Below are 14,018 nucleotides of genomic sequence, written 5' to 3' on the forward strand. Positions count from 1 at the left end.
TCCAGTGGCATGAGTTGTCACATGAGTTAAGGTAATTTCAGGATGGTGTTTTGAAGGGTTTTGCAGCTGACCGCGAAGTCCTCTGTTGTATCTTTCTGCTATTTAGTTAGCGGGCCTCTCTGTGCTAAATCTGCTTTCATACTACGTGTGTCTTTTCATCTGCTCTCACCGTTATTATATGTGGGGGGCTGCTATCTCCTGTGGGGACATTCTCTGGAGGCAAGCCAGGACTGTGTTTTCTTCTACCAGGGGTAGTTAGTTCTCCGGCTGGCGCGCGGCATCTAGAGACAACGCAGGAATGCCCCCTGGCTACTTCTAGTGTGGTGTGTAGGTTTAGCATCGCGGTCAGCTCTAGTTTCCATCACCCGAGAGCTTGTCCGTTTATTCTATGCTTCTGATGTTTCCTTGCCATTGGAAACCATAACAACTGATGTCCTAGTACACGAATAATGCACACAGTGATGTCACAGTACAGGGATAATGTAGTCAGTGAGGTCACAATACAGGGATAATGTACACAGTGATGTCGCAGTACAGGGATAATGCATACAGTGATGTCATAATATAGGGATAATGCACACAGTGATGTCCTAGTACAGGGATAATGCACACATTGATGTCATAGTACAGGGATAATACACACAGTGATTTCACAGTACAAAGATAATGCACACAGTGATGTCACAGTACAGGGATAATGCACACAGTGATGTCACAGTACAGGGATAATACACAGTGATGTCACGATATTGGGATAATGCACCCAGTGAGGTTACAGTACAGGGGTAATGCACACAGTGAGGTCACAGTACAGGGGTAATGCACACAGTGAGGTCACAGTACAGGGGTAATGCACACACTGATGTCCTAATACAGGGATAATGCACACACTGATGTCCTAGTACAGGGATAATGCACACAGTGATGTCCTAGTACAGGGATAATGCACACAGTGATGTCACAGTACAGGGATAATGCACACAGTGATGTCCCAGTACAGGGATAATACACAAAGTGATGTCACAGTACAGGGATAATGGGCGCAGTGATGTCATAGTACAGGGATAATGCACACAGTGATGCCACAGTACAGGGATAATGTACATAGTGATGTCATAGTACAGGGATAATTCACACAGTGATCTCATAGTACAGGGATAATTCAAACAGTGATATCATAGTACAGGGATAATGCACACAGTCATGTCACAGTACAGGGATAATGTGCACAGTGATGTCATAGTACAGGGATAATGCACACAGTGATGTCATAGTACGGGGATAATGCACACAGTGAAGTCCCAGTACAGGGATAATGCGCACAGTGATGTACCAGTACAGGGATAATTCATGCAGATATGTCCCAGCACAGAGATAATGCACACAATGATGTCACAGTACAGGTATAATGCACACAGTGATGTCACAGTACAGCTATAATGCACATAGTGATGTCACAGTGCAGGAACAATGTACACACTGATGTCCCAGTAAGGGATAATGCACACAGTGATGTCCTAGTACAGGGATAATGCACACAGTGAGGTCACAGTACAGGGATAATGTACTCAGTGAGGTCACAGTACAGGGATAATGCATACAGTGATGTCATAGTATAGGGATAATGCACACAGTGATGTCCTAGTACAGGGATAATGCACACAGTGATGTCACAGTACAGGGATAATGCACACAGTGATGTCACAGTACAGGGATAATGCACACAGTGATGTGACAGTACAGGGATAATGCACACAGTAATGTCCTAGTACAGGGATAATGCACACAGTGATTTTCATAGTACAGGGATAATGCACACAGTGATGTCTCAGTACAGGGATAATGCACACAGTGATGTCACAGTACAGGGATAATGCACACAGTGATGTCATAGTACGGGGATAATGCGCACAGAGATGTCACAGTACAGGGATAATGCACACAGTGATGTCATAGTATAGTGATAATGCACACTGTGATGTCCCCCACCCCCGGTATAGGGATAATGCACACAGTGATGTCATTACAGTGAAATAACACAGTAAAGTAACAGTACAGGAGTAATGTTTTTAGTGATTTCACAGTAAAGGGATATTGTAGTAATATCTTATGATAGAAAATAATGCCGTAGAGGAGTAATAATGCTGATAGTTGGGATAACTATTGGGCTCTATGTTAGAACTTCATTAACGGCATTTTCTGTCCAAGTGAAAATTTGCCCCTATACATGTCGGACCCCACTGCAGTTGCTGTGTCTGCGATCCGGGCAGTTAAACCCAAGTTCTATATAGATAACAGTGTATTGCGAAATAAATCAACACCTTCTTTAGATCTACAAATCCAACTAAAGGTACCTTCACACGAAACGATATCGCTAGCGATCCGTGACGTTGCAGCGTCCTCGCTAGCGATATCGTTTCGTTTGACACGCAGCAGCGATCAGGATCCTGCTGTGATGTCGCTGGTCGCTGAATAAAGTTCAGAACTTTATTTGGTCGTCCGATCGCTGTGTATCGTTGTGTTTGAAAGCAAAAGCAACGATACCAGCGATATTTTACACTGGTAACCAGGGTAAACATCGGGTTGCTAAGCGCAGGGCCGCGCTTAGTAACCCGATGTTTACCCTGGTTACCAGCGTAAAAGTAAAAAAAACAAACAGTACATGCTCACCTGCGCGTCCCCCAGCGTCTGCTTCCTGACACTGACTGAGCTCCGGCCGTAAAGTGAAAGTGAAAGCACAGAGGTGACGTCACCGCTGTGCTGTTAGGGCCGGAGCTCAGTCAGTGTCAGGAAGCAGACGCTGGGGGACGCGCAGGTGAGTATGTACTGTTTGTTTTTTTTACTTTTACGCTGGTAACCAGGGTAAACATCGGGTTACTAAGCGCGGCCCTGCGCTTAGCAACCCGATGTTTACCCTGGTTACCCGGGGACCTCGGCATCGTTGGTCGCTGGAGAGCGGTCTGTGTGACAGCTCTCCAGCGATCAAACAGCGACGCTGCGGCGATCGGCATAGTTGTCGCTATCGCTGCAGCGTCGCTTCGTGTGAAGGTACCTTAATGCATGGTTACAAAACAGGTACCGGATGAAGAGGGCGCCTTTGAGTTCATGGCAGCATGTGATTCTTTCTGACATACTGTATACTTGGTTATGGTAATTTATGCTGCTTCATGATCTATTGTTCATATGAGTCTGAACGTTGACTCTTATTGTAGGCTGAATTGATGTTTGTTGATTTTTTGTTTAATAGCTGCTTATTACCTACTGTATCAGTCCTTGCAGCTTATTGCTCTGCTATCCTTGAGGGACAAAAGCATAGGTTAATATGATAATCGATATTTGCTAATACTATATTTGTAATTGACTGTTGTCACCCTGTGTTTTATGAGTAGTAGTCTGCCCACGGGCATTCAGTGAGATGAGATCTGGTCCATACCGTCTTTCTAAAGATAGCCTGGCCAGCCGTCGAGAGCACCCACTGACCCTCATGTGTCCACACCATCTACGTTATATTATTATTATTGCTATCCTTACGTGTATGCACTAATAATTATATATTCTTAGATTAGTATAGTGCCTTATAGGCATTTCCGGTTAGTGTTGTATATATATTCAAGCTTTGAGAGACCATATGGAATTTTTGGGGGACCGCAATAAAAGTGCACAGTATGGCAGCATTATTTATGTGCATTGTAAAGTGGTATTATGTGTACAGCATGGCAGCATCACAGTATGCGTATTGTAAAGTGGTATTAGTTATGGCAGTATCAGTTATTGGTATGGCAGCATTATTTCTGTACATCATGAAGTGGTATTAGTGATACGTACAGTATGGCAACATTATTTATGTACGTAAATCGAGGTAGCATTATGTGCACTATAAAGTCATGTTATATTTGTGTACAGCATGGCAGCATTATTTTTTTACACTGTAAAGTGGTATTATGTTTAAAGTATGGCACAGCATTATGGGCACTGTATATTGGTATTAGTTATGTGTACAGTATGGCAACATTACGTGTACTGTAAAATGGTATTAGCTATGTGTTCAGAATAAAAGCATTATTTATATTGTAAAGTGATATTACATAGCTATTTATGAATTATGGCAGCATTATTTATGTGCACTGTACAGTGGGAATAGTTATGTGTGCTGTAGGACAGCACAACCTACATACACTGTGCATAACATTATTTACAATGAGGCCACTGTGTCTATCACAAGCATGGCCATTTCTGTGTATGTTCCCTGCTCATGCATTACTATACCTGTAAAGCGCCTCTCGCCAAAGTCATGTGTACACCCCTCAAGCAACATGTCATTTACCAAATTTTCCCTTTAATATTATATTAATGAGATTCGGTCATCGTTGAAACATTTCTTTATTTTGAAACCATCAAAATGTTGGTTCCTTTTTCACAGCACACATTGATCTAATTTCATCTCTGTTTCATACTCTCTTGCTGATTCTCTTGTAGACGATGTCCTTCACAGTCAAAACCTGAAAAATATGAAATAGGAAGTTAAATTTAAAAAGGAACTCTGTGTCTGCTCAACACTTCACTGTCTAATGCCCCCACAACATAATGAATCACTTTGTAAGTACTTTATGTAAACTGTATAGGTGTAGCGGTCATATCAGCTCCCAGTCCAGGCACATTCAGAGCAGCAATTATAATTCTGCTGGTGTCCTTTCACCAGACTACAGTTCATTATGGGAGGAGTTTACAGTACTAGCTGTAAAAAAATGCAGTTATTTCATTTTTACTGTATATTTCCTTTACGAAATGTGAATATTTAATACATTTTTATTTTGGAAAACACATGGTGCTTCAGGAGGTCACAACAATGTCATTTTTAGGTTTCAATTACATCGTACCATAATTGTCATGATCCAGACCGGGTTTTGAGTCCAGTCTTCCCCTTTTTCTGGGGTGGGCATGACAGGAGTTAACTTTCTCAGCCTCTGTCTGGTCTCAGGTTTGCTATTTATTTCCGCTGTGTCCTGCAGACTATGTCAGTTATAGTTTCTGCCTACAGCATGTGTAGCTGACTCCGCTTGACCTGATTTGTCCTGCTGCTTGCTTACTGAACCTGTGTCTGTTTTGGATCAGTTATAATGTCAGGCTGCTGCAATGCAGGTAAATGCAAGCTCCACTAGGTGGCAATAGAGTGGTGGAAGGATTGCACACAGAATGACCAGACCTTCAATGCTGCGGCAAGGCCACCACCAGGTGGCAGCAGAATAGTCAAAACAAGCCGGGTCAATATAAGACTGTAACGCAGTACAAAAGGAATAAGCAAACACAGAGTCAATGACAAGCCAAATGGGTCATTACCAGTCAGGAGTGGATATGTCAAAGACAAGAGACAAAATCACAGGTTAGGGTCCAAGCCAAGTCAAAACCAAAGAGTTAATACACAGAAGAAGAACACTGAGTTGGGAAGGGAAGAGGGAAAAACAGACACAAGTTCAGTAAGCAAGCATCAGGACAAATCTGAGCAAACAGAGTCAGCTAACATGCCCTATGCAGAAACTATAACTGACATGGTCTGCAGGACACAGCGGAGATAAATAGCAAACCTGAGACCAGACTGAGGCTGAGAAAGTTAACCCCTGGCATGCCCAGACAGGAAAAAGGGGAAGACAGGACTCAAAACCCAGTCTGGGTCATGACAGAAATATTTATTGCTGCCCTGTGAGGGTTTTGGAAGTCTCATTTCCAATATATATAAAGATTTTTCTGTATTTTCATGACTATGAAAATTGTAAATCGACACTGAAGGCATCAAAACTATGAAGTAACACATGTGGAATTATATACTTAACAAAAAAGTGTGAAAAAAACTGAAAATATGTCTTATATTCTACGTTCTTCAAATTAGCCACCTTTTGCTTTGATGACTACTTTGCACACTCTTGGCATTCTCTTGATGAGCTTCAAGAGGTAGTCACCGGGAATGGTTTTCACTTCACAGGTGTGCCCTGTCAGGTTAAATAAGTGGGATTTCTTGCCTTATAAATGGGGTTGAGACCATCAGTTGTGTTGTGCAGAAGTCTGGTGGATACGCAGCTGATAGTCCTACTGAATAGACTGGTAGAATTTAGTATTATGGCAAGAAAAAAGCAGCTAAGTAAAGAAAAACGAGTGGCCATCATTACTTTAAGAAATAAAGGTCAGTCAGTCCGAAAAATTGGGAAAACTTTGAAAGTGTCCCCAAGTGCAGTGGCAAAAACCATCAGGCGCTACAAAGAAACTGGCTCACATGAGGACCGCCCCAGGAAAGGAAGACCAAGAGTCACCTCTGCTTCTGAGAATAAGTTTATCCGAGTCACTAGCCTCATAAATCGCAGGTCAATGCCACACAGAGTTCTAGCAGCAGACACATCTCTACAACAACTGAGGTGTTCCGTTGCCATGGCACTGCATGCGTCACAGGAAGCGGTCATAAGGATTGCGGTACACCGGAAGTGGTTAGTAAGATATGTCGGACACCTTTGTTCCTATATTTACGCAGTGTATGCTTGTTTCTGATTGGTTAGGGGGGCCTTTTAAACACGTATTTTCCCCTTCACTGCTATCCCTTGAGAAAGGCTGCACCGCCGAAACGCGTGTCGGGAAGGACGCCCACAGTCATACCTCCAGCCCCACTGGTAATTATAATAGCCCTTGCGGCTATGGCTTTATTTAGTATATGAAGGGTGCCGCAATTTTTCTCTCTTGGCCATATGGGTCAAATGTGCAATAACTGCTAGGTTATCTTACTACAGTTTATACCTATATAGCCTTTTGTGATACATATTTGGTTTCTGTGGGTTGTCTTACTCTGACATGTGTGAGAGGGTACATCTTCCTCGCTCCTTCTCCCCATCCCCTTTTCCTTTGTACCTGGTCACCCTAATAAAATGATTAATTTATTATCATTGATTGTATTGGAATTTCTTGTCGTTGTTTTTCCTTTGTTGCCCAACAACTGTTAAGAGGAGACTTTGTGTAGCAGGCCTTCATGGTAAAATAGCTGTTAGGAAACCACTGCTAAGGACAGGCAACAAGCAGAAGAGACTTGTTTGGGCTAAAGAACACAAGGAATGGACATTAGACCAGTGGAAATCTGTGCTTTGGTCTGATGAGTCCAAATTTGAGATCTTTGGTTCCAACCACCGTATCTTTGTGTGACGCAGAAAAGGTGAACGGATGGACTCTACATGCCTGGTTCCCACCGTGAAGCATGGAGGAGGAGGTGTGATGGTGTGGGGGGGCTTTGCTGGTGACACTGTTGGGGATTTATTCAAAATTGAAGGCATACTGAACCAGCATGGCTACCACAGCATCTTGCAGCGGCATGCTATTCCATCCAGTTTGCGTTTAGTTGGACCATCATTTATTTGTCAACAGGACAATGACCCCAAACACACCTCCAGGCTGTGTAAGGGCTATTTGACCAAGAAGGAGAGTGATGGGGTGCTACGCCAGATGACCTGGCCTCCACAGTCACCAGACCTGAACCCAATCAAGATGGTTTGGAGTGAGCTGGACCGCAGAGTGAAGGCAAAAGGGCCAACAAGTGCTAAGCATCTCTGGGAACTCCTTCAAGATTGTTGGAAGACCATTCCCGGTGACTACCTCTTGAAGCTCATCAAGAGAATGCCAAGAGTGTTCAAAGCAGTCATCAAAGCCAAACGTTGGCTACTTTGAAGAACCTAGAATATAAGACATAATTTCAGTTGTTTCACACTTTTTTGTTAAGTATATAATTCCACATGTGTTAATTCATAGTTTTGATGCCTTCAGTGTGAATGTACAATTTTCATAGTCATGAAAATACAGAAAAATCTTCAAATGTGAAGGTGTGTCCAAACTTTTGGTCCCTACTATATATATATTACAAACATTTGAAGCCTTTTCTTGTAATGTATCTTGCAGAAAAGGATGTTAAGCTTGATGTAAATGTCTACGCTTTATAATTTTCTAAAACAGGGAGACATTTCTTGCCTCTGGTTGCATTACTGATAAAGGTCCCGTTTCCCACCAAATGACTGCATCATAGCAAGCTAGCAAGTGGGATAAGTAGCATTTGCTATAAAGTTGCATCACCCCAGGGCTTAGTGCGCATGTGAGAAGCTCCATCTTGTAGTGCGAGGACCTCTGTTAGAAGTGGCTAAGAATTGCCACAGCTAGAGGGAGCAGACGAGCTTCTTCCTATGAGTACTGCATGCAGGAGACAGGTGGGAAATGTGCTGCTGAGGGGCATGGAGATTGTGGCACCAGAAGAGTCTGTGAGCAGATGTCTGACTGTGAAGAGGTATGTCATACTACAGATGTTGAAGAGACTGACTGGTATGTGTGGCACAGACTTGATAACTGTAGGGGGTAGACCACAGTAGTGTGTCACCTGCAGGTAGCGATTCGCAGGACCTGGTTAAGCTCTCACATAATTAATTTGTGGACACCAGATGGGAGCCCTTATCTCTTAAGGTACCTTCACACGAAACGACTTTATAACGATATCGCTAGCAATCCGTGACGTTGCAGCGTCCTCGCTAGCGATATCGTTTAGTTTGACACGCAGCAGCGATCAGGATCCTGCTGTGATGTCGCTGGTCGCTGAATAAAGTTCAGAACTTTATTTGGTCGTCCGATCGCTGTGTATAGTTGTGTTTGAAAGCAAAAGCAACGATACCAGCGATGTTTTACACTGGTAACCAGGGTAAACATCGGGTTACTAAGCACAGGGCCGCGCTTAGTAACCCGATGTTTACTCTGGTTACCAGCGTAAAAGTAAAAAAAACAAACAGTACATACTCACCAGCGCGTCCCCCAGCGTCTGCTTCCTGACACTTAACTGAGCGCCGGCCTGAAAGTGAAAGTGAAAGCACAGCGGTGACGTCACCGCTGTGCTGTTAGGGCCGGAGCTCAGTCAGTGTCAGGAAGCGGAGGCTGGGGGACGCGCAGGTGAGCATGTACGGTTTGTTTTTTTTACTTTTACGCTGGTAACCAGGGTAAACATCGGGTTACTAAGCGCGGCCCTGCGCTTAGCAACCCGATGTTTACCCTGGTTACCCGGGGACCTCGGCATCGTTGGTCGCTGGAGAGCGGTCTGTGTGACAGCTCTCCAGCGATCAAACAGCGACGCTGCAGCGATCGGCATCGTTGTCGCTATCGCTGCAGCGTCGCTTCGTGTGAAGGTACCTTTACCTGATGGTTTTCTCACCTCCTCTTTTGATTGATTTGCCAGCCTGGCGCGATGTCATCATTGCAGTGTAATAGACATGTGACATGGCGCCGGGCCAATTAATCAAAATTAGAAATGCAGATGCTGGCACGTATGAGGTGGTTTGCAGGACTCCCATCTGAAGGCTACAGATTACTAATAGAGAACCGTGTGAACTACAAAGGAAGGTGCCATAGTAGTAATACAAAATAAACTAGGCACTCAACTTAAGGATTAATTTTTTGACTTTTAATGTAGTCAAGGCAAAACGTTTCGGCCGCATCTGGCCTTTATCAATTACAAACTATACAGGAGTGTCAGGGATTCGTCGGAATCCTGTGGATTTTAGTGAGGCACGTCTCGGTATGGTCACTTTCACAAGAGTATGGGGTGTCTAAAGAGGAAAAACCCCAATGGTAAACAAGCCAGAGGACCTGAATGTGCGCACATGCCTGGAGAAAGACGCAGAGTCCGCTGCTTGTCAGCTCCAGATCACTGACACAATTGTTTGACTAGGTCCTGTGAATCGATTTGAATCATCCCTACATACAGGCCAGAACTGGCAAAAGAGGTGACTAAGAAAGGTGCTGTAACCAGCACTGTAAATGTGTGCTGCTATCAGAGGACACAAAGACACTGCCTGACTGAAGGGAAATGAAGAGCATCCTTTTGGACTTGTTAATAAAGTCTCACAACACAGTAATAGTCTACGGTTACAGATACCAACTGACTATATCTGTTCAAGTCAAGCTAAAGCCTTTTGTTAATAGTTGAAACCCCCTCTTGTAAGTTTATGTAACCATCAAGTTAGTTGCCTCTTGTAAGTTTCCGTAACCACCAAGCTTGTTGCCTTTTGTACATTTCTGTAACTATCAAGCTTGCTACATTTTGAAAGCCTCTCTAACCATCAAGCTCATTGCCCCTTGTAAGTTTCTGCAACCAGCAAGCTTGATGCCTTTTGTAAGCTCTATAATCATCAAGTATGTTGCCTTTTGTAAGTTTCTGTAGCCATTAAGCTTGTTGCCTGTTGTGAATTAAACTTTTTGGCTCCCTCTTGTGGTTACTAGTGATATGACTCTGGGATTTTCTTCCCTCAGTTTGCACCCACCTGGGTCGTTAGTCAGGGGTGTTGCTATATAAACTCCCTGGATCTTTAGTCCAGTGCCTGGCATCGTTGTAATCAGATCCCTTCTGTTTGCTCCTATCTGCTGGTCCTGGTTCGTGCAAAATTAAGCTAAGTCTTGCTTCTTTGTTTTTTGGGTTATTTGCTTGCTCTCATTTTTTGTCCAGCTTGTACTAAATGTGATTCCTGACCTTGCTGGAAGCTCTAGAGGGCTGGTGTTCTCCCCCCGGGCCGTTAGACGGTTCGGGGGTTCTTGAATTTCCAGCGTGGATATTTTCGATAGGGTTTTTGCTGACCATATAAGTTGTCTTGCTATATTCTGCTATTAGCTAGTGGGCCTCTCTTTGCTAAATACCTAGCTCATTCTTACGTTTGTCTTTTCCTCTTACCTCACCGTTATTATTTGTTGGGGGCTTGTATCCAACTTTTGGGGTCTTTTCTCTGGAGGCAAGAAAGGTCTTTCTTTTCCCTTCTAGGGTTAGTTAGTTCTCCGGCTGGCGCGAGACGTCTAGAATCAACGTAGGCACGTTCCCCGGCTGCTGTTATTTGTGGTGCTAGGATTAGATATATGGTCAGCCCAGTTACCACTGCCCTATGAGCTGGTTTTTGTGTTTGCAGACTTAGTAATTATTTCTGAGACCCTCTGCCATTGGGGTCATAACAGTTGCCGCTTCTAACTTTCTGTGACCACCAAGCCTGTTGCCTTTTGTAAGTTTCTGTAACCACCAAGCTTGTTGCCTTTTGTAAGTTTATGTAGCCACCAAGCTTGTTGCCGCTTGTAACTTTCTGTAACCACCTAGCTTGTTGCCTTTTGTAAGTTTCTGTGACCACCAAACTTGTTGCCTTTTGTAAGTTTCAGTAACCATCAAGCTTGCTACATTTTGAAAACCTTTCTAACCATTAAGTCTTGTAAGTTTGTGCGACCACTAAACTTGTTGCTTTTTGTAAGTTTCTGTAACCTCCAAGCTCATTGCCTTTTGTAAGTTTCTGTAACTATCAAGCTTGCTACATTTTGAAGACCTTTCTAACCATTAGGCTCATTGCCTCTTGTAAGTTTGTGCAACCACCAAGCTTGTTTCCTCTTATAAGTTTCTGTAACCTCCAAGCTCATTGCCTCTTGTACGTTTCTGTCACCATCAAGCTCGTCGTATTTTGAATGCCTCTCTAGTCATCAAGCATGTTGCCTCTTGTAAGTTTATGTAACTATCAAGCTTGTTGCCTCACTATGAGCATACTTGTTGAACCAACATCTCTGTACACCTGCATCCATCGGTCATCCCTGAGTGGAGGCCACTCTACTACTAATGGCCACTATATACCATACTCCACTTGAAGTAGCTAATCATCCCTTACATAAACATTTAATCCTGCCCTGTCTCAAAACAGTAACATGTAATTTAATTATGTGTTCACAGTAGGAATCTTACGTTGATGTGAAGGTCTCCAGCAACCTCAGTGACAGAAGTGATATCTTTAAGGTTTACGACTAGTTTCCCATCCACCAAATTAACAGTAGTCTAGAAAAATATAAAAAAGTTACCATAAGTTATACAGATTTATCATTTTGCAAAGATGGAGTGGATTAACATTCCTGGTCATTTCCATGTATATTTTTAGTCAAAATTTAAAAATGTAACATGACCAGGCTTAGCTGAGTTTGTAGACTGCACATTATAAGGCTGATGACTTTAAAGAGTGAAGAACTTACCTTAATTTTTTCTTTGGAAAAAGTTTCCATTTCTGCCTCCTGTCCAATAGTGAACTCGTTACGTTGGACCCTAGGTCCTGTAGTCACCGTGACCACAAAGTGATCGCCATTTTGTACAATCTCAGTTACACTCTTTGCATTTTTTCCTTTCTCGATCAAGTCATCGGGAATACCTGAGAACACAATATAGGATTGCAAACCTTATGTAGATAAAATGCAGATGCGTTTTTGAATTTTGTTGGCAATACAGAACACTGGAAGTATAGACATTTTACAAACTTTTTGTGCAGTTCTGCCCATTTATTTGGCTCCATGGCTTTGGAACTTCTTAAAGAATCTAACAGGTATATAGATCTGTAAGTACAGTAACATACTGAATCTTTGGGTGCCAATACCAAAATCATGAAAGTTCAAGTTGTGGTATATTCTTTACTCCTCTACAGCAAGTTCTGCTTACTACAGGTAGTGATGTCTTGGAGATATTAGGAAAAGCAGACCAAATCAAGTGGGACATGGATCAACTCAAGCTTAGCCTAATACATGAAGACTGAAGATATCGGTTGTCACACATCTTAGGTTATGTTCTCGTTAAACTTGTACCACATGTTTGAAGCTCCATAAAGGAGCTTCCATCTGAAAGCCTGAAAAATTGGATGTGGATGGAATCTCCAGTGGAACCTTTCGATAGAATGGTGCAGACAGAGTCACTTTGTCAGCAGTGTCCTTGGGCACAAAAGCGTGGTCGTCTGTGCTTTTGTGCCAGCCTATAAAAAGATGGACACTGCCAAAATGGAAGCCAAACAGAGAACATAGTGACTTTGTACGCCTCATAATAGTGAAAAGATGTATTCGAGATTTAATCAGAATCCTGTTTTTTAGGCTTGAGACAATAACCACGTCTGAGCCACAAACATGGCTCAAACGTAATGTGAATCTAGGCTTCTGACACGGTATTCTAAGCAAATTCAGCAATAATTCATGGAAGAGTTGTTGAAAATGAGAATTAAGGTGCTCATACAAATTAGATGACAGTAATAAGAACCATCCTATTTGGCAGACCCAGTTACCTGACTGTGTAACCACAGTAGGTTGTGAGGAAAAGAAACAGGTCTGCATGGTGGAACACAGTGAATTTTTTTTTAACGCAACTAATTAGGGAACATATTATTGCAGCAAATTTAATTAAAATTTACTTTATTTGTGAGAAACTACTTAAAGACTAACACAAATGTGATTCATTGCAGAAGAATCGTAATTGCTATATTGAATATATCGTTGAGTTTCCTTAAGACCCAGATGCAAGACTAGAGAAACCCTATTGAGATGTTGACCAGATGATTCAGTAGAGTAACAATAAATACATTTCATAATTTAGACTATAGATAACACCACTCTGCATAACGATGTCTCTCCATACATTGTCTTACTCACCAATGGCTTTCCCAAAAGCCTCAAAGTTTTCTTGGGATTGTAGCTCGAAGGTCCCGTTGAAAGCCATTTCCAGGATGTTTCTCGACCAGAGGTAATGAGAATGACAGAACTCTTCAGCTTGACCAGGGTTATAAGTACAGTAGCTTCTTTTTTCTTTGTGACTAGCTGTGAGATGACAGCCCTTGATTTATATTTGGTTAATGATTATCGTTTACGCAAAATCTGCCTCTTATTTCTCTAGAGTTGACTAAACCGGTATGAGTAGTTCTCACACCTGCTGGTACCATGCTGGTATATATGATTACTAGAGAGCAGTGAGCCACATAGACTATTAGAGTTCATTAAAACAATTAAATATTTGTTACTTAGGGGTTTTTTAGTTGGTTCGTAAAAAATATATACTGTCTACCTCTGTACTGACAACCTCCAATCTAATCGTTGGTCAACCCCAATAAAAAAAAATAGAGATCCTTTACGAGCCTTATCTGACATTGATTGTGAAGAGTTCATAGAGTCCCGGACACTCCCCTGAGTTTATTTTTTCA

At 42.5% G+C, this 14,018-nt stretch overlaps 1 protein-coding gene across 1 annotated transcript; it reads right to left on the bottom strand.

Moving 5' to 3' along the window:
- Positions 1-4,361: 4,361 nt before the first annotated feature.
- On the bottom strand, positions 4,362-13,649 carry LOC143793354 (fatty acid-binding protein 1, liver-like). The gene is made up of 4 exons (XM_077280254.1): positions 13,474-13,649; positions 12,043-12,215; positions 11,762-11,851; positions 4,362-4,499 (listed from the first exon to the last, which is right to left on the bottom strand). Exons 1-4 carry the CDS (start codon positions 13,538-13,540, stop codon positions 4,449-4,451), a joined length of 381 nt encoding a protein of 126 aa, XP_077136369.1. The 5' UTR covers positions 13,541-13,649; the 3' UTR covers positions 4,362-4,448.
- Between the last annotated feature and the right edge of the window lie 369 nt (positions 13,650-14,018).

The sequence above is a fragment of the Ranitomeya variabilis genome, chromosome 1 (genome assembly GCF_051348905.1).
Source record: "Ranitomeya variabilis isolate aRanVar5 chromosome 1, aRanVar5.hap1, whole genome shotgun sequence".
NCBI classification, from domain to species: Eukaryota; Metazoa; Chordata; class Amphibia; order Anura; family Dendrobatidae; genus Ranitomeya; species Ranitomeya variabilis.

Excerpts from the sequence above, each read along its gene's own strand:
- LOC143793354 (XM_077280254.1), bottom strand. The coding sequence starts at position 13,540 with ATGGCTTTCAACGGGACCTTCGAGCTACAATCCCAAGAAAACTTTGAG. Across the intron at positions 12,216-13,473 it reads GGCTTTTGGGAAAGCCATTG|GTATTCCCGATGACTTGATC; the intron begins GTGAGTAAGACA and ends TTGTGTTCTCAG. Across the intron at positions 4,500-11,761 it reads CTGGAGACCTTCACATCAAC|GTTTTGACTGTGAAGGACAT; the intron begins GTAAGATTCCTA and ends CATATTTTTCAG.